The sequence below is a fragment of the Lycium barbarum genome, chromosome 6 (genome assembly GCF_019175385.1).
Source record: "Lycium barbarum isolate Lr01 chromosome 6, ASM1917538v2, whole genome shotgun sequence".
Taxonomy (NCBI): domain Eukaryota; kingdom Viridiplantae; phylum Streptophyta; class Magnoliopsida; order Solanales; family Solanaceae; genus Lycium; species Lycium barbarum.
The window spans coordinates 126,242,290-126,263,170 of NC_083342.1; the positions used below are offsets into that span (position 1 = coordinate 126,242,290).

The following is a 20,881-nucleotide window of genomic DNA, read 5'->3' on the forward strand; positions in this document are numbered from 1 at the left end:
CTATATCACGACACTATAGCGCAGTAATTTACTGCGCTATAGTAGTTAACGGCTCCGTCTCCGTTAGTGCTATAGCGCAGTAAATTACTGCGCTATAGGTACTTCTATAACTTTTTTTTTGTTGGGGTATTTTGGTTCAAAATGTTTTTTCTAGGGTTATTATTGTTCCGGACCCCTAAAACTAGTGCTCCATATTGTACGTAGCAGCCCATCTCAAGACGGACTTTGGTAATTCACTATAAATATTTGGACAGGACACAATTGTGTACTGTACATAGGTGTACTGCACATAGGTTGCATTCCTTTCAGGTTAAATTGGTATCTAACTTAAAATCCAGGTGATTTTGTATATGTTATGCAATACTTAGTTTTCCCAGTACTTGTAACCTGATAATATCTTATGTATAAACATTTACAATATAAATTTGACCCTATTAATTTCCTTCACCAGCTCACTTCCGTGAACATTCTCCATCAATGGAATCGTGCTGCATTAACCAGTTTCTCGAGGGCAAGACCATTTTCATCACTGGTGCAACAGGCTACCTAGCAAAGAGTACTTTCTCTATCTCTTCACTGTCTCTCTCTCTCTCCCCTTTAGGTTGAACTAACAGTGCTTTTTGAGTAGATGCATGCATAGATGATATTACAAGTGATTTTATTATATATTAATGTAGTTCTCACGGAGAAGATACTCCGAGTCCAGCCAAATGTGAAGAAGCTCTACTTGCTAATCAGAGCTTCAGATTCAAATTCAGCTAAACAGCGTTTCAATGAGGTACTACCAACTACTATATGATCGTATATAGTGGCAGTAGAAATAATAGTCATCACATTAGACTACAACTCCAGTCGAGAATTGAACATTTTATCGGTTAAACAATACGTTTTAACTGCAGGTTATAAAAACAGATCTGTTTGGAGTTCTGAGGGAGAAGTTGGGCCACAACCTACAAGGCCTTATAGAAGACAAGGTTTTCCCAGTTGCAGGTGATATAGCTTGTGATAGTTTGGGTATAAATTTTGAGCTGAAAGACGACATGTGCAGAGAAATAGACACAATTGTAAACTCTGCTGCAACAACTAGATTTGATGAAAGGTAGTTAGTCATAGAGTAATACAAACATTCTTTTTCCTTAAGTAAAAAGAAAAAAGTTTAATTTACTGATCAGCGCGCCTTTTTAGCAGATATGATACTGCAATAAGGATCAATGCACTGGGTGCCATGAATATTATCAAATTTTCCAAGCAGTGTATAAAACTAAAGATGCTTCTCCATGTAAGCACAGGTCAGCTCCATCATGAGCTTAACCAAATTTCACTATCATGAGACTTCTTTGGGCCTATTGACTTTAGCATAATAAGGACGTGTTCTTTTCAGCTTATGTTTGCGGGGAAAAGAAAGGATTAATACCAGAGAAGCCATTGAACTATGGTGAGACGCTTAATGAAAGCTCTCGCATAGAAATAGAAGTGGAGCAAAAGTTGGTAGAGGATGCACTAAAGGACTTTCAAGATAGGAATGCCACTGAAAAAGAAGTTACTTTAGCTATGAGAGTTCTAGGCTATGTTGCTCGGACTCTTCTAAAATGTTGCCGAACCCGTGTCGGATCCTCCAAAAATGCACTACTTTTGGAGGATCCGACACACACCCGGTGGCATATCTGAAGAGTCCGAGCAACATAGGTTCTAGGTATTGACAGGTAAATGTTTCAAAAAATTAGCCTCGCTCATTGATACAAATATATGCCGTATTTGCACCAATATAATTATGATTCTTCAGGGCAAGGCTACATGGATGGCCAAACACATACTCATTCACAAAAGCAGTGGGAGAGATGCTTTTGGGACACCTCAAGGAGGATCTCCAACTCATAATCCTACGACCAACAATTATATTAAGCACTTACAAGGAGCCATTCCCGGGATGGGTTGAAGGAATGAAGTAATAACTATATATTGTTTTTGTTTATGCATGCACACACGGAAATTAAAGAAGAGTTAGTCTTATCAGTAAGCAAAAGTATACTCTGCTTCTTCTTTCCACAGAACCATGGACACCTTCATTGTTGGCTATGGTAAAGGAAAACTAAATGTTGGCATGGCTGATAGAGAATCGATGACGGATGTGGTATGTGAGTCATGTGTTTAGTGCATACCTTACAACATGTGCAAGTTTCTTTTGTTTGCATCAACTGGTCTTAATTAGTTCATCTACACTTTGAGTTTCGACGTATTTACTCTAATTCCTTAATGCCATCTTGCAATTTTGCATAGATTCCAGCCGATATGGTTGTGAACTCAGTTATCGCGGCTATGGTAGCCCATAGAACTCCATCTTCCCTTACAGCTGTTTACCATATTAGCTCCTCAAGAAGGAATCAACTCAAAATTGATGATATTATACAAATTGGCGTTGATTACTTCAAGAAGAATCCATGGATTGACGAAAGAGGAAAGCTAGTCAGAGCGAAGAAAGTTCATGTACTCGACAGCATGGCTAGCCTTCGTAGATACATAGCAATCCATTACATGCCACTATTAACGGTTAGTTTTCATAGTAATGTCTTCTTTAAAAAACTGTAGAATTTACACCTTTTTTACTTCACTTGGCCATAAAGTAGGACAGTTCTAACTTGGATTATATATGCTTATAGATGGTTACTAGAAAAATATGCACACTTCAAACTTAGAACAATTATGTCATTGGCTAAAAATCAGTTGGTATAAACTAGAAAACTCATGATATTATGAACTAAAAGAGGGAAAGATCCCGATATGCATGAGAGATGTATAGAAAAGGAATTTTATGAACATTGATGCACGTCAGCATTGATGGATTACCACTGGCTAATTAAGTTTATAGTTTTAACATGTTTCAGATATTAAAGTGGGCAAACTTGATACTTTGCCAACATTTGCAAGACCTGCATCCGGACTTAGAAAGAAGGATCAATCATGCCATTCGACTAGCTGAACTCTACAGGTCCTACTTGTTCTTCAAAGGAGTGTGAGTTTATTATTACTTTAGATTAACTCATTCAAATAGTCAACAGTTTATTAGTAGTAATTATTAAATAATCAAATTTAAAGCTTTCCCTAATTGCTATTTTATTCCAACTCCATCGCTGCTGATTTTTACCAGTTTAAATGATACCAATGCTGAAATGTTGCGAATGGCAACAAGAGAAAGTAATGTAGATGATACATTTAACTTTGACCCAACAACTATTCAGTGGGAAAAATACTTCAAGGAAATCCATATTCCAGGAGTAGTGAAGTACCTTTTCTAAGAAAGCAGAATTATGTGAACAAAGGAGGCTGATATGCTGCTCTGCTTACACTGGGAAAGTTGTGTTGCTGCTTACATTCTATTATGTAGTTGTTTGAATAACTACGCCAGTTCAAGAAAATGTTGGTTTTATATGTAATTATATTGAAGTACTACTTTTGATGTTTCACATGTGATTGATATTATCCACTTGCAAACTGAATTCAAAAGATTCGGTTCTCATTTTACATATGTTACTGCCTTTATCAGAAGAATAGAGATTTTATATACTGCCATTTCATTTTTTTTCTATTTCTGTTGATGGTCTATGCCAATCCATTAACAACTTCACCGATCCTTTATTTTTTTTAAAGTGACAAGGGAAAAAATCACTTCAACTAATTAGAAAACAATTAAAGAAATAAATTTGTGGAATTGCTTTCAAGAATCTGATACTTATTATGCATTTATATAATCCACTAAAATTCAAGAGCTAAACAAGTAGAAGCAAGACTGACACATTAATCTAGCAAGTGTAGTCCAAATAGATAATTAGTGAAAGATCTCTTAAGAAGGATGAACCTTGTTTTTTTTTCAAGCATAGGGATCAGAAGGATGAACCTTGTTAGAGTGAGAAGAAATGGCTTTAATAGCATATTTCGTTGAAGCACCAGCAGAGTTAACAGCACCTTCAATATACTTCTTGGCAGCAAATGTAGCCACTTTCTCCATAGTCTTTCCCATATTTCTAGCTCTTTCAGCAACACCCACAAGGCTATCATATCCAGCTTTAGCCATTTGGTTCATTTCCTCTTCAAAACGGCGAAATTCTTCCATTGCAGTGTTAAGGTGTTCTTCTGCTTCTTTCATGTAATTCTCAGCTTCTTCAACTTGATTTTCTTGATCCAGATCCATGGCTGCCCAAGGCTTGTAAGCCTCAACTTCAAAGAGCTTCATTAGATCATCTTCTATGGTGTAAGGATCGAAGTTCTTGTCACAAAGAGCCTGGTCTGACAGAATGGAGAATTGAGCAAAAAGTGCCTCCATTTCTTTGTGAATTTGGGAATGGAGAAAAATGGGGTGAAGGGGTTTCAGTGGGAATGGAATTTATTATACTCCTTGGTATTTGATGATTGGAAGAGTATAAAGAAACAGGAACGCCACTTTGGTAAAGGAATGGGTAGATACGATAATACTGCAGAACGTATATGAGGGTCTACTACTCTTTTCAAAAGCAACTAACGGTTAATCGCTTTTTTCTTAAAATAATTCACTTAAGAATTACAACAACTTGCTAAACAATATTTGTATAATTAAACTATTATTTTATTTTGTCTAAGTATTATATAAATGTTTCTTTTATTTTCTCTTAATGATTTTTATGATTATTAGGTAAGTTGAGTAACTTTTTTGTTGCAAACAATTAGTTAGGTTGGTGATTTTTTTTATTAAAAACTAATTTAATGTTTGCAATATAATAAAATCAAATGACGGAAAAGAAATGAGTGACTAATTTTGTCAGAAGCATGAAACTCCACGATATATATGTCTGAGTGTTTCAGATACCAACACAGTTTATTGAAGTTTCACTTGTAAAAAATCTAAACTCGTTAATACTTAATACTACGATGGAGTTTCACATTGTAAGGAGTTTCCAACTCCAAAACAGAGAGTGTTAAAGTTTCACTTGTAAAAAATTTATATTCTTGCATATCGAATTGGAGTTTTTCTATAATAAAAATTACAGAATTCCACTTTTGTGTGCTAGAGTTTCACTTGTAAACGTTCAAAACTCTAGCACACCACATTGGAGTTTCACCCATATGAATTTTTAAACTCCAAAATATTATGCTTTTTTCAATGTTTTTGCGTATTTTTAGCTAATCGTATTTGCATACAATACATATACAATTAGTGTCTTATTGTCTTAAAGTAAATTAATTAAGCATTGATCTTTGTATAAACTCACATAGTTTAATTTATTTATTTTTCATAATTAATTTAGGCTAAAACATCTTCGCTTTAGCCAAAAAAAAAAGTCAAAATCAAAGAAGAAGAAAAAGATTTGTTTCAGCCCATTATTAATAGTGAAACTTACATAAACAGCTACCTTTTAATAGCTTCTAACAATTTATAGCTACTTTTTCTATATTTACAAATCGTAGCTAGTTTTTGTTATATTCGGTTGTATTTCGCGTTTTTGAAATACAGGGAAATACACGAAAATACAAAATCCGGCAGAGTTCGCATTTTTGAAATACAAATCTGGCAGAGTAAAAATAGGCTGTATTTATGGAACAAATTCTCTTCTTTCATTTTAAATGGTAAGTCAAATTAAATCAACCATGTATCACGCATAACTGTTGAAGTTCCATAACAACCCACGTTTCTCTCTCCAAATTACTCCATTCCAAACTTTTAGAAATACTTCCAAATACAGAAAAATATACACTGGAATACAATGAAATATAGTTGATTGTTTAAGAAATATGAAATTGTAGTATGCATACATACAATGGAATATATCAGAAACTGTTTCATAAATTAGAAATACATTGAAATACAACGAAATATACTGAAACAGTACATTGAAATATACTGAAACAGTACACTGAAATATACTGAAACGTTTTATCAAACACTTGGTGAGCATGAAGCTCCACAACTCTCATCGAAGGTGGAGTATGCGTTGGATTCATGCCGGAGGGGCGGTAGAATAGTGCCGTTATCAATGAGAGAAGAGATTCAACAATTATTAACGAAAAACATAGAGCAATTCAATCAAAAGAGCAGTTTAATGGTGGACAGGCGTTGGAATTTGAGGGCGTGTTGATGCACTGGACTTTCTTCGCCTTCACTACTATCCTTACAGTAGAAATCCCATGCTTGGTGAACCACCGCTGCCGCCGCGGAGAAGAAGTGGCAGTGTCGGAAAAGTAAGGAACAAACCAAATAAGATCAAGATCCTTCAATGGATTCATCAAAGAAAATCCCTTCAGAGATTGAAGAAGAATCTCCAACTTCCACACTAACCACAGATTCACCAAAAATCCAAGAAGAAGAAAAAGTTAACAACTTTGAGAACAGTTCTTCTTTTTCATCAAATTCTTCTACTTCCTCTGCGTCTTTTGGCTCAATGAAAATCAAGAAGAAAATAGATGACCATGTTAAAGAAAATGGAGAATAAAATAGTACTCAGAGTTCGGAAAAAACGCAAAAAAACCCAAAATTGAACAAGAGTAGAAGCTATTCAAATGAGGCTTCAAGTATTTTTAGAAATTTGATAACTTGTGGGGCTATGGATACTGATGAATTTGGAATTGTTCCACTTAGAAAAAATAAGACTTCACAGATCTCATAGATCTGGGGCCAACCAAGGGAAGTAGATCTCGCAGATCTGAGGGCAGGAGAGGGAACGGAGAGAGAGAAAGAGAAGGGTGAGGGAGAAATAGATTTGAGAGGTGAGAGAAAAACCAATTTAAAAGAGGAACTTGTGAAATACATGACACTAGTTATGATGTGTAATTTAAGAAAATGTTTTAGTTATGAACAATAAATAAAATAAAAGATAGTTACTATTCATAAATAGGTCTTAGAAGTAGCTATGAGAAGTAAATTTTCCTATTAATATCTTCTTAATTAAATGGGCCTAAAGCCTAAGGTGAGAGTCCGCTAGGCCCATATTCACTCTTCAATGCCCCAAATCCCAATTCTGGAAAAACCATTCGCCATTTGCATCTCCTTTGCTTCACCATTTTTGTCAATTATTATTATCTACCTTTCTATTATATACTAGATGATTGGTATGCCCGACACTATCCTTTGTAAGTTTGTATTATTAGCACTTCACAAGATTGATAAAAATAAATTCAATATCAAAACACTAAAAAAGGAAATTTCGGCAAAATGCGTACAACATATTAACACTTCATAGTTTTTCTTGGATTTAGAACAAAGTTCTACATTAGTTTCTGAGCTTAAATTCTGGTACTGTCATGGGGTTTCACTTTGATCTCAAGTGAATGCCTGTTAAAGTTTTCAGAAAAATCTTCTTCTTCTTCAAGCGGTAGTCTGCACATCTTTTCAGTTCCGGCAATACCATCTGCAACTTTAAACAACCGATAACAAATATATACATGCGTATCTCGTTTGTTTGTTTTGTTAGAGCACAGTAGTTGCAGACTGGATAGAAAGTAAACACCAATCAATTAAAAGATATTGAAACATAGATAGAAGAGAGCCAAAAATATATTTTATCCTTCTTACGACATTCTGTCTCGAGGAAATAGCTTCGGTGGATCCGGTTGATTAAAGATAATATAAGAGGACGTAAAGTACAATATTCAGTATTAACCAGTACCCAGAAATCCAAGAAGTTTTACGCAGGACATATCCGTTTCCAATTTCCAACAGAAAAGAAAGCTTTCTTCTTTTTCTTTTTAATATATTTTAAAATACTGATAAATCACAAAACTATTGTACCCCATTCAAAGCCTTTTGAAAAGGAATCAGATGGTAGATTAAGTGAAATTCATTGCAGAATAACTCCACAACAAATCCAGTTCGTCTGATCTAATTATTTGTACCCAAGAAATGGAAATTACCCATTTTCCATCAAGAAATCAATAACTTTTACCACTTTATATAGATCTCAAAACAGAAACCCACATGCATCTGACGACTTTCTTGGCTTTTCAACATAACTGAAACCAATATAACATTTACAAAGGAATAGAAAAGATAATATAGAAGGATATAGACAGCAGATCTTGCAGGCTTATCATTATGCCATCCAAGTTTCATTTAATTGTATTGCAAATGTTCGTATCGCTGGCTTAGACCTTTAAAAAGAGAAAAATAGATCTTCTTCCCTACATTGTGTCTATTATACATGAAGGCACTTAATTGAGAACTAAAAGCAGCACCATCACATGTTCAGAAACTAAAGTTTAGGGAACAAAAAAGAACAATCATGCGAAAAGTTTAAGGACTTGAAAATGTGGTAGTAGGAATATAAAATGTTAAGCTTATTATTTTTCTTATTAGGAAGTGGGTAAAATTACTCAGTCTCCAATTTCTATACATTTTGAAGCTAACCACCACAAACTCCTCCTACAACATAATACAAAGAATCAATTATTGTGATTTGAAAAGTAAAGAAGAAGCTTCCATTGCAGAAGTGGTATCCCCTCTCTTGGCTGACAAGAACACATAGAGTACCGCTAAGCTATGTTGCTCGGACTCTCCAAAAATGATGTCGCACCCGTGTCGGATCCTTCAAAAATGCACTACTTTTGGAGGATCCGACACGCACCCGTGTCCATTTTTGAAGAGTCCGAGTAACATAGCCGCTAAGCATAACCTTTTGCACATTAACAAAAGCATGTACCATGGTTGTTACTATGACCAGCTAAAGTATTTCAAGCTGCTTCCCTTACACCTAGATCAACATATCAACAGACCAGATGATGTCTTAAAAGGACATTGTAAAGATTCTCTGTATCATAAGCTGAAACAATTGAAGATACTTCCCAGTTTCCCACTCACTATGAGTTCTTTCAAAAGGGTAACAGCTCTTTATTTAGGAGGACAAAATTATTTTACCTGACCTCAGTTAGTCAATATAAGCAAATTTCTTTAACCACAACTACTGTCTTCTATCATTTAATGCATATGCACAAGAGAAACCACCAAATAGAAACCCCTTGTAACAATTTCTCAGAGAAGTCTTCTGCTACACTTCTTAAAGGACAGGAAATCACCTACATCAATATTAGGAATACTCCTATTATGGCCAATACCATCCCATAGTTTCGACACCTACAAAGCTCTTCTTACCGTATGGCCAACACCATTGCAAGCTTTTTGTTGGTACACCACGGACCACTTCATAGATTTCAGAAACCTAGGGGGTGTTCATCTTAGGAAGTACCTTTTTTTTGCATCACTTCAACAATTGGGACTTCTTTGTTCCCAATGATTAATATTAAAGCTGTTGGGTGCTATTGAAAAGAAAGAATATTTTTTTCATCATTTCCAAACGAATGTATTTCAATTTCTTCCGACGCTAACCTACTCTGATGGTTATTTATCCCCCAAAATAGATTGTATTGCTAAACACTAATTTCACCCTCAATAAGACCGTAAAGGACCCATTTTCATACTCAAATACCATTTTGATTTTTGTAGAACCAAAAACATGCATCTAGGCATATATTTCGAAACTCGTATCTACAAATAAAGAAGGAAAACTTGCACATGCACATATATCAACCAGTAACCAAGAACAAGCTTGATACAACAGATTTTTGCATGGGCATATCGATTTGCAGTAATTAATTAGTGCCAAAAATTGAAAAGGCATCACTGACCAGTAATAAAAATAATATAGAACTACAATACACCAGTCATCTATTTTCAGACATCCATGTGCAGATAAGATAGAATTATCCTTCTATAACTCACCTTTTGTGGCTAACTTGATGTCGTTATATAAATCACTTCAATGGTTCTTCACATCAACCTCTTTCACGGGCCTTAGTTTGTAAGTCTACCAGCTTTTACTAAAAAGTAAACCAAGCTTTGTCCTCTTTTAGTTCTTTCCCTGTCTTTGTTGTGTCAATGAAACCAATAAAATTAAGAACACGACATAAAAATTATTTGTAGATGTACCATGTACCTCATGATGTTTCTCAAAAGAGAGACACACAAACCTGTGAACGCAGAAAGTGACATTGTTGCAGCCATTCTGTAGTTTTAGATTTTCAGTTCTCCTGAAGTAAGGCACGAATACATCAGTAAATTTTCTCTTTATGCTCAACTGATGATGCGCCTAAGTAGAATTTGAGTTTGGACTGAGCACTATCAAGAAGCTCCATAATTCTAAAACAAAGATTGATTATCAAAGCGATTATCACCAATTATTTTATTAGACAGAACACTCACACAAAATTATTATCACATTCATTTTGTGAAATGGCCCATGAATTCAGCGATAATGTGAGTAGAAAATCTAAAGAGTCCTTACGGAGGAGTTTATATATCTAGTACCAGCTAAAAATCGACATTACCATTTCAATTCTTCATGTACTGCAATGCACTTAACGTTTTAAAAAAAAAAAGTGAATATTTTGGAAAATAGCAGAAATGTAATTTAAAAACTCGAAACGCCTAAAAGTCTAAGAGGCTCTTCTTTTGTGAATCATTAGGGAAGTACGACATAGAAACTTTTATACTTATGACCCTGGCTACATTCCTGCACCTCTGCCTTTTATGATGCTTGATACATTGACTATCAAATCGGTGCCTTATAAATGTTTCTTACCGAAGCACTTTGGCCATTTCACTAATGGAATCTTTTTTCTCTATAATTTCTCTTAGTCCTTTCCTCATAATTTTACAGCATAACTTAGTATTCACTTCCCTGAACTTTGATGCAACTAATAATACACAAACCTTTCTATTCTCCTCGGACCTCCTGTGAGCTCATTTTGAACATAAATGTTATGCCTGAAGGGTGAATCATGAATGTGTGATAAATATATGTCATTGAACAGAATTTTTGAAGAAAACTGATTATGAAAACACACTCATTTACAATAAACCTCCCTCTGGTGAGAATGGTAAAGAACAAATCCTGGAGAACAACCTTATTCACACAAACAAAGCAAAACCACTCAGAGGCAACATAACTTGTATAAGGTTAATTACGTATTATCTTTATGTAATTAACCTCCTTGTAGATTACCCCCTTGTGGTAAACAAATAGGCTCTCATCATGGCATTATGGTCTAATAAACACGCCACATAACAACAAACATTTACCAAACTTTTTTTTTTTTTGCGAAGGTAACATGTCAAACATTTACCAAACATTTTCATTAGGGTACCTTAATAGACATCCTAACACCAAAATTTCTTACCATGATAGCTCCTTAACAGAAATTTCATCAAGGTATCTCAAGAATAACATTACTTGAACAGATAAATGATAAAGAAAGTAAATCCAAAGAGATCCTGAAGACTCACCAGCCAGCAGAGCTAAGGACTTTTAACTTTCCTTTTGCATTCACATTCTTCTCGTCTCCCCTCTCCTCTTTTGGGATAGTAGGCTAGGCTTCCTTAGACAATGTTTCTTCAGTAATAGTGACTCTTTCCAAATAGAGCACATGGCTAGACTCAACATCTATAAATTGAGCTCCTCAGAACGCTAAAATGGAATGAAAGACAAAATCGAAATAACTATATTGAATCACACGAATAATACAACCATAAACAATCTCGCGTGTTTCATGATATTTCAATATTAAAGTCTAAATTTTTAATCTTAAGCTAGCATTTAATTTATTTCTAAAGTAGACACATCTATACAATATGCATAGAAAATATAAAGTACAACAATTTAACATCATAATTAAACACATAACATCATAATAAAAGAGTATAGAAATTACCTCTTATAGTTGAAGCGTTGTCCCTTTTTCCCCACAATGCACGAGTAATTTCCACTTTCAAAGACCTATGAAATAAAAAAATTGAGAGCATTATATTTGGTAATGGCTCATGTATTAAATTTTCACCAAACAACCTTCATAAGGACTAATTGCAATATGGAGGTTCAATTGGTTTTTCTAACTGTAAAATAACAAATGCATGGGTGAAAAATCTGAAGAAACACTAAGAAGTTATCCATTTCCCTACTTGTCTGTAGCTATCCATGTTGATGAGTGAAGATATCTAGTAAAGTTTCGAATGAGTTCCACGCTCATAGTTCTATCTCTTTGAAACTCAAAAAGAAACTAAGAGACATGCATAGTTGATTATAATCATATCCATAAGGGGAAAAGGACTTATCTAGTTAAATCCCAAAAATATTGGATAATCGACTACATTTGTATCTAATCCCTGCCGGTTCAGATGGAATCATCAATATTCACGTCTGAGATTCAAATCTTGCAGTTGTAAATACATAGAAACCCCCAATTTCAAAACCTAAGTTCAAATCCCAAAATCCTGCATAAAATTATAAATTAAAACAAATTACCCCATGAAACACCTCAGTTATGCATAGAAGTAACATCAAGCGAATCAAGAACAAAGAGAAACATAAGAGAATACAACCACCAGAGGTCCAGAGGAGGTAGGCAAACAAAACCAGAATCTTTCTTGGTTTGATTTGTAAGCTTTACATGTGTCTAGCTTGTTGAATGTTAAGGAAAATAGCCGAGCTCTTTATGTGAAAATGTATGTTCCAGCATTCCAAATGCTATAAATGGCATGAAAACAAAATTGAAACAAATATAATAAATAAATCACACACATATCACTACCATAAAATCCGAAAAAGAAAACCCATCATTGGTTGCTGCAGAGACTACACCTGACTAAATTTTCAATCTATAAAATCTGTATGAGAAAAGTCAATTAAAGTAGTATTAGCCCAGGTAAAAGCAGATTCTGCAAGAGATTAAGGACGAAATTGAGAAATAAAAGGAATGAAATGAATTCGGAGGAACACTGAAGAGAGAGTTAGGTAGAATAACATTAGCTATGAAATTGAAAAATCTGATTAGGGCAAAGATTGAGACAAAAACTGACCTAAAATTGCACATCCAGTTGAGAAGATGATGTCGAAGAGCAGTCGTTTGAAAGTTTGGAGAAAAGAGAATTCTGAAGTCCAACCCTTTTTCTCCATAGTTGGAACAAAAAGATGAAACAAGTGGAAAGGAATTTTTATGTTGAGAAAAGCTAAATGACGGATTTGCCCTTGGTCGTAAATGACGGATTTGCCCTTGGTCGTCCAAGGGCTCACACTTATTATACAGTAGAAGTAGAAGAATAAGCAGGGGATGAGGACTAACACAGCTTCCCATGCTTGTACCAACAGCTTTAGAAATTGTATACTCAATGAATGCTTATACTAAAAGCTATATAACTTGTATTCTCTAACCAACTACTTTTTTATCTCACATAAACATATGTCATAGTACTTAATATTTATTCTATACATGTATGCACTTATTTGTTTCCTCCGTGCATTTTTACTTGTTCACTTTTGACTTTTCACGTTCTTTAAGAATTAATAAATCTCACGTAGACATATGTTATAGTACTGAATATTTATTCTCTTCTTTACTTGGGCAAATTACTTGACTTTTCACGTTTATTAAGAATTAATAAATGAAGTACTTCCTTCGTCTCATATTACTTGACCACATTACTATACTTGTTCTTTAAGAATTAATTAATAAATGAAGTACTCCCTTTCGCCCCATATTACTTGGCCACATTATTATACTCGACTTTTCACATTCTTTAAGAATTAATAAATGGAGTACTTCCTTCGTCCCATATTACTTGTCTACATTACTAAAAATATATGTCTATTTTTCTATTCTATATGCACTTCAATTTTAATTCTCCGACACATTTATTTTCTCCGTGTACTTTTACTTGTTCACTTTTGACTTTTCACGTTTTTGCTGAATATTTATTCTCTTTTCATGTATAGACTTATGCAGTTCAAATTTAATTCTCCTACACAAATTTATTTTCTCTATGCACTTTTACTTGTTCACTTTTGACTTTTCACATTCTTTAAGAATTAATAATCCCACGAGGACATATGTCATAGTACTGAATATTTATTCTCTTCTCATGTATACATGTATGTACTTCAATTTTAATTCTCCAACACATATTTATTTCCTCCGTACACTTGTTTACTTTTGACTTTTCACCTTCTTGCTGAATATTTATTCTCTTCTCATATATACATATATGCACTTCAATTTTAATTCTCCGACACATATTTATTTCCTCCGTGCACTTTTACTTATTCACTTTTGACTTTTCACGTTCTTTAAAAATTAATAAATGAAGTATTCCCTCCGTCCCATATTCCTTGACTTTTCACGTTCTTTAAGAACTAATAAATGGAGTAATTTCTTCGTCCCATATTACTTAGCCACATTACTATACTTGAATTTTCACGTTCTTTAAGAATTAATAAATGAAGTACTCCCTCCGTCCCATATTACTTGGCTTTGTACTCTTTAACTAACTATTTTTTTATCTCACGTAGACATATGTCATAGTACTTAATATTTATTCTCTTCTCAAGTATACACGTATGCATTTATTTATTTCCTCCGTGCACTTTTACTTGTTCACTTTTGACTTTTCCCGTTCTTTAAGAATTAATAGATCCCACGTAGACATATATTATAGTACTGAATATTTATTCTCTTCTTTAATTGGGCAAATTACTTGACTTTTCACGTTCTTTAAGAATTAATAAATGAAGCACTGCCTTTGTCTCATATTACTTGGTCACATTACTATACTTGACTTTTTACATTCTTTAAGAATTAATTAATAAATGAAGTACTCTCTTCGTCCCATATTACTTGGCCACATTACTATACTCGACTTTTCACATTATTTAAGAATTAATAAATGGAGTACTCCCTTCGTCCCATATTACTTGACTACATTACTAAAAATAGATGTCTATTTTTCTATTCTATATTTTTCTTTGTTTCTACTATATATAAGTGTGGTGAGTGAACGAACACAACATAAAATGCTTGTACCACAAGCTTTACAAATTGTACACGCAATGAATACTTGTACCAAGAGCTATATAAATTGTACACTTCAACCAACTACTTTTAATTCCACGTGGACAATAAATTATACACTTTAACCAACTACTTTTTAATTCCATGTGGACATGTCATAGTACTGAATATTTATTGTCTTCTCATGTATACATGTATGCACCATCCGTGCGCTTTTACTGTCCACGTTGATTTTTCTTCTTATTATTAATTTTACCCTTCACATTAATTACTCATTTTCAAATCATTTTCCAAGGCTATTGACATTATACACCAATAAATATGAATATTATGGTAAAATATATACTCCCTCCGTCCCATATTACTTGCCCACTTTCCGTTTTACATGGCCCTTAAGAAATCATAAATAAAAGATGTATTTTACTATCATACTCCTATTTCTCTCTAATAAAGGGAGCGACTTTTATCCCCATTTTTCTTCTTTCTCAATACTTTAAATGTGAAGACAGGACGAACAATTCTCCGACATATTTATTTCCTCCGTCCACTTTTACTTATTTACTCTTGACTTTTCACGTTCTTTAAGAATTAATAAATGAAGTATATATTTTATCATAATATCCATATTTATTGGTGTAGTATAGTCTCAGTAGCCTTAGAAAATGATTTGAAAATCAGTAATTAATGTGAAGGGTAAAATAAGAAGAAGAAAAATTTCTCTCTCTTGATATGTTAACGTGGACAATTACTTTTGACTTTTCACGTTATTTAAGAATTAATTTGGTGATTTACGATATAACATATATCTTTCTAATTTTGATTTCTCTGTAATAATTTTTTTTAGCTATAATTGTTAATATAAAAAATTATAATGTAACTAATTTACCCCTTATTAACATATTTTTTAATTAATTTAATAAAAATATTTTATTAGTTCTGCTTTTAAAAAATCCAATATATACAACACAATGGTTCTTATGTTTGGATCTGAACAATTAATTAATTGAGATTGATATTAACTTGTCGGTATACATGTGAGATATTAAAGAATTTAAAAGAAAAAAATCTAGGATCAAAATATTAATTTTCCCTCACCTTCAAAGGGAACGTATTACGGACCTCGAAGCAGCTGTCGAGGGACTGAGACAGCTAAATGATATTGTGCCCGCTCTGAGGGCCAGTATGGGTGAAAGGATGGATGACCTGGACCGAAAGACAACGATGGCTAGCAACGACATCGTGCACATGAGTCGTGATTTTGAGGGAACACGACTGATTGTGGAGGAGTTGCGACAAGGAAGGACTGAGGATGCAGCTACCATAGCTGTAATGCAATAAACTATTGATCAGTTGACGGGCCAGCTTAATATCTTTCAAGTGGCCCTAAATGGAGTACTCCGAGGAGGAGGAAATCAGGGTGGGGGCGCTGGGAATCATGCGCTTGTGCCCCAGAAAATCAAGATACCGGAGCCAAAGGCCTACCACGGTGCTCGAAATGCCAAGGAAGTTGAAAATTTCATTTTTGACGTTGACCAATACTTTGAGGTCGTGGGGGAGTTGAAGGAACCAAAGAAGGTAGCAACTGCTACCATGTATTTGTAAGGCGATGCTAAGCTCTGGTGGCGTGTAAAGTTTGAAGCCATCAGGGCTGGGGAAGAGAATCTAACGACGTGGGAAGAACTAAAAGCGGCGATCCGCTTGCAATTCTTTCCAGAAAATGTCGAGTACAATGCGCGCAGGAAGCTCAGGGAGCTGCGCCAGACCAAGTCAGTTAGGGATTATGTGCGTGAGTATTCCGCACTCATGCTGAGTATTCAGGACATGAGTGAGAAAGACAAGCTTTTCACGTTCATGGAAGGACTGAAGCCTTATGCCCGCGCAGAGCTGCAAAGGCAACGGGTGGACACAGTGACAAGGGCCATGCAAGCTGCTGAGTGCCTTGTCGACTATCAGGTGGAGCCTCGAAAGGACAAGCCACAACAATCTCCTAGGGGAGGGAATATAAGAGGGGGCCAACACAACAACTATAACAACAACAACAGGGGTGGCCCTAGTAGAAGTGGGGGAGACCGAGGGTCTAACCAATCTAGGGCCTCCTCGTCTGGCAATGTGAGTGTTGCGTCTCCAAACAAAAATCGTGGGAAAACGCCTTATGTTCCAAAGGGCGGATGTTTCGAGTGCGGTGGACCGCACATGAGGGCTGATTGTCCTCAGGTTAGAAAGTTGAATGCTGCCCAGCAGAGCCAGGCAGAGGAGGAAATCAAAGAAATAGAGGAAATGGAGGAACCCATGGGTGCCTTCACTCAATTTCTCAATGCCATATGTCAGGAAGAGGGCGAGTCTAGTGCCAGCCTTCGCAAGAAGAAAGATCCTACTCCTGTTGCCACAAAGAAGGCCCCAAAAGAGAAACTCCAACGCTACGTTAGCAAAAGCAAAACTTTGATGTTCGTTGATATGCGAGTGAATGGTAAGCCCGTTAGGGACATGGTGGACACAGGTGCTACCCACAACTATCTAGCTTCCACTGAGGTGGAGTATTTTGGTCTTGTTGTGGAGAAAGGCCGGGGTCGCGTCAAAGCAATCAACTCCCCAGCCATACCAGTTGGGGGAGCGTCAAAGGGAGTGACGTTCAAGTTGAGTTCTCTAGAGGGAAAAATGAATATGTCCATTGTCATCATGGACGACTTCAAGCTGATACTGGGATTGGAATTCATGAGGGAAAATTACGTCATCCCATTTCCATTTGCGGATACACTGTTGGTGTTGGGAATAAATGGGGCCAGGACTTGCCTCATCCCTGCGCTACCAGGAAAGATGAAGGACGGGAACATCTCAGCATTTCAACTGAACAAGGGGGTCAAGAGACAAGAACACACGTTCTTGGCTACCTTGTGTATTGAGGATATGGAGCGTTCTTCTGGCCTTATGCCTATGGTCGTGAAGAAGCTCCTGAATGAGTTCAAAGACGTGATGCCACAGGAGCTGCCAAAGCGCTTGCCGCCAAGGAGGAATATGGATCATGAGATCGAGCTGGTGCCGGGTGCGAAGCCACCTGCTCGTGCACCTTACAGAATGTCACAACCCGAGCTCACCTAGCTTCGGAGGCAATTGACGGAAATGTTGGACGCAGGGATTATAGTGCCATCAAAATCTCCGTATGGTTCACCAGTGTTGTTCCAAAAGAAGCATGATGGTACCTTAAGGCTCTGTGTTGATTATCGAGCCCTAAACAAGATCACGGTGAAGAACAAGTACCCTATCCCGCTGATGGCGGACCTATTTGACAGGTTGGGTGGTGCCACGGTATTTACAAAAATTGATCTTAAGACAGGGTATTGGCAAGTGAGGATTGCCGAGGGTGATGAATAGAAAACGACCTGCATGACACGATATGGGTCGTTTGACTTCTTGGTCATGCCATTTGGCTTGACGAATGCTCCTGCCACGTTTTGCACTTTGATGAACCAGGTATTCCGCGAATATATCGACGAATTTGTGGTGGTCTACCTGGATGACATTGTAATCTATAGCAAAACATTGGCGGAACATCTTGGGCACCTGCGGAAGGTGTTGACTCGGCTAAGGGAGCACAAATTATATGTGAAGCTGTCCAAGTGCTCCTTTGCCCAGAAACAGATTGACTTTCTTGGTCACGTCATTGAAGAGGGGCGGATTAAGATGGACCAGCAGAAAATTCAGGCGATTGCGGACTGGCCGCCGCCCAAGGATATTCATGGCTTGAGGTCATTCCTTGGTTTGTGCAATTTCTACCGCCGGTTCGTGAAAGGTTACTCGCTCATTGCTGTGCCGTTGACAGAACTTTTGAAGAAGGTCACGCCGTGGGATTGGTCTCCCAGGCGCCAGGAGGCCTTTGATTTGCTGAAGAGGGCTATGTCTAGCAGCCTAGTCCTGACCCTTCCTGATATGGCCAGGCCTTTTGAAGTACAGACTGATGCCTCAGACTTCGCCTTGGGTGGGGTGCTGTTGCAAGATGGGCACCCGGTTGCTTATGAGAGCCGAAAACTACAGGATGCAGAGCGTCGCTATGCTGCCCATGAGAAAGAGCTATTGGCTGTCGTCCATTGTCTACGCCTTTGGAGGCACTACTTGTTGGGGACCCCGTTCGTTGTGAAGACGGACAACACGGCTGTCAGTCATTTCATGACCCAACCAAAGCTGAGCGGGCGACAGGCCAGATGGCAGGAACTTCTCGCAGAGTTCAACTTTAACTTGGAATACAAAAGCGGGAAGACTAACCAGGTTGTTGATGCGCTGAGTCGAAGGGCTGACTTAGCGTCGGCGTGTTTACTTGTCGCCCTTAGGGGAAGCGAAGTTTCCACACCCATAAAAGATCTGATAAGGGAGTGGCTCCCCAAGGACCCTGCTGCTCAACATTTGATTAGCCTCGCAGAGCAGGGAAAAACTCGCCAGTTTTATATGGAAGATGGGTTTCTCAGAGTTAAAGGGAACCGTCTTTATGTGCCTAAGGGAGGTGACTTGCGGAGGACCCTTCTGAAGGAATGCCACGATACTCTTTGGACAGGCCATCCGGGAGAGGAAAGGACCATGGCGTTGTTGCGTCGTGCATATTATTGGCCCCGGATGGCAGATGATGTCGCTCAGTATGTGAGGACTTGCTTAGTGTGTCAGAAAGACAAGTCCGATCGCTTGACCCAGGCGGGTCTGCTGCAGCCTCTAGCTGTCCCAACGAGGCCTTGGGAAAGTGTCTCGCTAGATTTCATCACTGGCTTGCCCAAGGTCGGAGATCTGACCACCATTCTGGTTGTGGTGGATCGATTTTCCAAATATGCTACTTTCATTGCGGCCCCTAAATATGTTTCAGCAGAAGAGACGACTCGACTCTTCTTTGCCCACATTGTTAAATATTGGGGTCTGCCCAGGGATATTGTTAGTGATCGCGATTCTCGCTTCACTAGCAACTTTTGGACCCGGCTCTTCAAGTGCATGGGTTCCAAGTTGAGCCACAGTTCGAGTTTTCATCCCCAATCTGACAGCCAGACGGAACGGTTCAATGACATGCTGGAGGACTATCTTCGACACTTTGTGACTGGTTCTCAGAGGAATTGGGTGAAGCTCTTGGATACTGCTCAGTTGTGTTTCAACGCCCAAAAGAGCTCGAGTACCAACAAGAGCGCTTTTGAAATTGTTATCGGGCAGCAACCACTCCTCCCACATACCGTTGATGCCCCAAATGTGTCTAAATCTCCTAGAGCTGCTAGCTTCTCTAAGGAATGGAAGTAGAACCTAGAGATAGTGCGGAGCTACCTTGAGAAGGCCCAAAAGCGGATGAAGAAACATGCTGATCAAAATCGCCGTTTCGTGGAGTATCAAGTTGTGACAAAGTGATGGTGAAAATCCCAAAGCGGTACCTATTTGCGGGGACTAGCGACCCTCGCCTGTTGCAAAAATATATTGGATCTTTGTCCATTGTGAAACGCATTGGGGAAGTGGCTTACCGTATTGATGTCCCAGCTTGGTTGAAGATCCATCCAGTTTTCCATGTTAGCCTATTGAAACCTTTTCAGGAAGACAAGGATGATCCCTCAAGGAGCCAGCTCACAATACCCGGTATTCGAGCGAACGAATCATCTGGCAAAAGAGCAGTAGAAGCCATACTTGATGATCGGGTGATTCATGCATCACGGAAAGACCACCAGGAGTTCTTGGTGAAATGGATTGGATGCGATGCTGAGGAGAACACATGGGAAAGGGTGAAAGACTTGAAGGCCTTCCAGGATTTGATTGATGATTATCTTGCACAGAAGGCTTCGAAGACGTCGCCAACTCAGGTGGGGGAGAATGTCATGGGTGGCTTTACCGCCATGCCCAATGACCCCTTGGTCGCACCCCATGGCCCTAGTGTCGTGGACGACCCCGTGGTCTCGGTCGCACCAAGCGACAAGAACGCCTATGCCAATGTCGCCCCATCGTTTGCTCATGACCGAGCCCACCAGCCGGCAGTGCCCAAAGCGCCCATCAGCAAGCAGCGCCCTCAACGCTTGCCTGC

At 37.5% G+C, this 20,881-nt stretch overlaps 3 protein-coding genes and 1 long non-coding RNA gene across 20 annotated transcripts; 2 read left to right on the forward strand and 2 right to left on the reverse strand.

Moving 5' to 3' along the window:
• Positions 1–477: 477 nt before the first annotated feature.
• On the forward strand, positions 478–3,606 carry LOC132644594 (fatty acyl-CoA reductase 3-like). Its single transcript, XM_060361194.1, has 7 exons — positions 478–556; positions 678–778; positions 900–1,099; positions 1,189–1,289; positions 1,382–1,484; positions 1,784–1,945; positions 2,050–3,606. The coding sequence occupies exons 1-7, from the start codon at positions 478–480 to the stop codon at positions 2,150–2,152; spliced, it is 849 nt and encodes a 282-aa protein (XP_060217177.1). The 3' UTR covers positions 2,153–3,606.
• LOC132644595 (alcohol-forming fatty acyl-CoA reductase-like) lies at positions 2,290–3,293 on the forward strand. The gene is made up of 3 exons (XM_060361195.1): positions 2,290–2,547; positions 2,883–3,010; positions 3,146–3,293. The coding sequence occupies exons 1-3, from the start codon at positions 2,290–2,292 to the stop codon at positions 3,291–3,293; spliced, it is 534 nt and encodes a 177-aa protein (XP_060217178.1).
• A 259-nt stretch (positions 3,607–3,865) lies between the features above and the next one.
• Positions 3,866–4,318, reverse strand: LOC132644596 (uncharacterized). The gene has a single exon (XM_060361197.1). The coding sequence runs from the start codon at positions 4,316–4,318 to the stop codon at positions 3,866–3,868; it is 453 nt and encodes a 150-aa protein (XP_060217180.1).
• A 2,807-nt stretch (positions 4,319–7,125) lies between these two features.
• LOC132598704 (uncharacterized) lies at positions 7,126–12,997 on the reverse strand. 17 transcript variants are annotated; one of them, XR_009566638.1, is made up of 7 exons: positions 12,869–12,958; positions 12,651–12,727; positions 11,725–12,536; positions 11,300–11,480; positions 9,985–10,044; positions 9,737–9,879; positions 7,460–8,711 (listed from the first exon to the last, which is right to left on the reverse strand). It is a non-coding gene; the product is annotated as an uncharacterized LOC132598704 (long non-coding RNA). The 17 variants fall into 17 exon arrangements; XR_009566637.1 differs by having other exon boundaries at positions 12,651–12,676; positions 12,869–12,957; XR_009566644.1 differs by having other exon boundaries at positions 11,725–12,283; positions 12,601–12,676; positions 12,869–12,941.
• Positions 12,998–20,881: the final 7,884 nt, after the last annotated feature.

Excerpts from the sequence above, each read along its gene's own strand:
- LOC132644595 (XM_060361195.1), top strand. The coding sequence starts at position 2,290 with ATGGTTGTGAACTCAGTTATCGCGGCTATGGTAGCCCATAGAACTCCA. Across the intron at positions 2,548-2,882 it reads ATTACATGCCACTATTAACG|ATATTAAAGTGGGCAAACTT; the intron begins GTTAGTTTTCAT and ends AACATGTTTCAG. Across the intron at positions 3,011-3,145 it reads TACTTGTTCTTCAAAGGAGT|TTTAAATGATACCAATGCTG; the intron begins GTGAGTTTATTA and ends GATTTTTACCAG.
- LOC132644594 (XM_060361194.1), top strand. The coding sequence starts at position 478 with ATGGAATCGTGCTGCATTAACCAGTTTCTCGAGGGCAAGACCATTTTC. Across the intron at positions 779-899 it reads CTAAACAGCGTTTCAATGAG|GTTATAAAAACAGATCTGTT; the intron begins GTACTACCAACT and ends TTTTAACTGCAG. Across the intron at positions 1,290-1,381 it reads GCTTCTCCATGTAAGCACAG|CTTATGTTTGCGGGGAAAAG; the intron begins GTCAGCTCCATC and ends TGTTCTTTTCAG.
- LOC132644596 (XM_060361197.1), bottom strand. The coding sequence starts at position 4,318 with ATGGAGGCACTTTTTGCTCAATTCTCCATTCTGTCAGACCAGGCTCTT.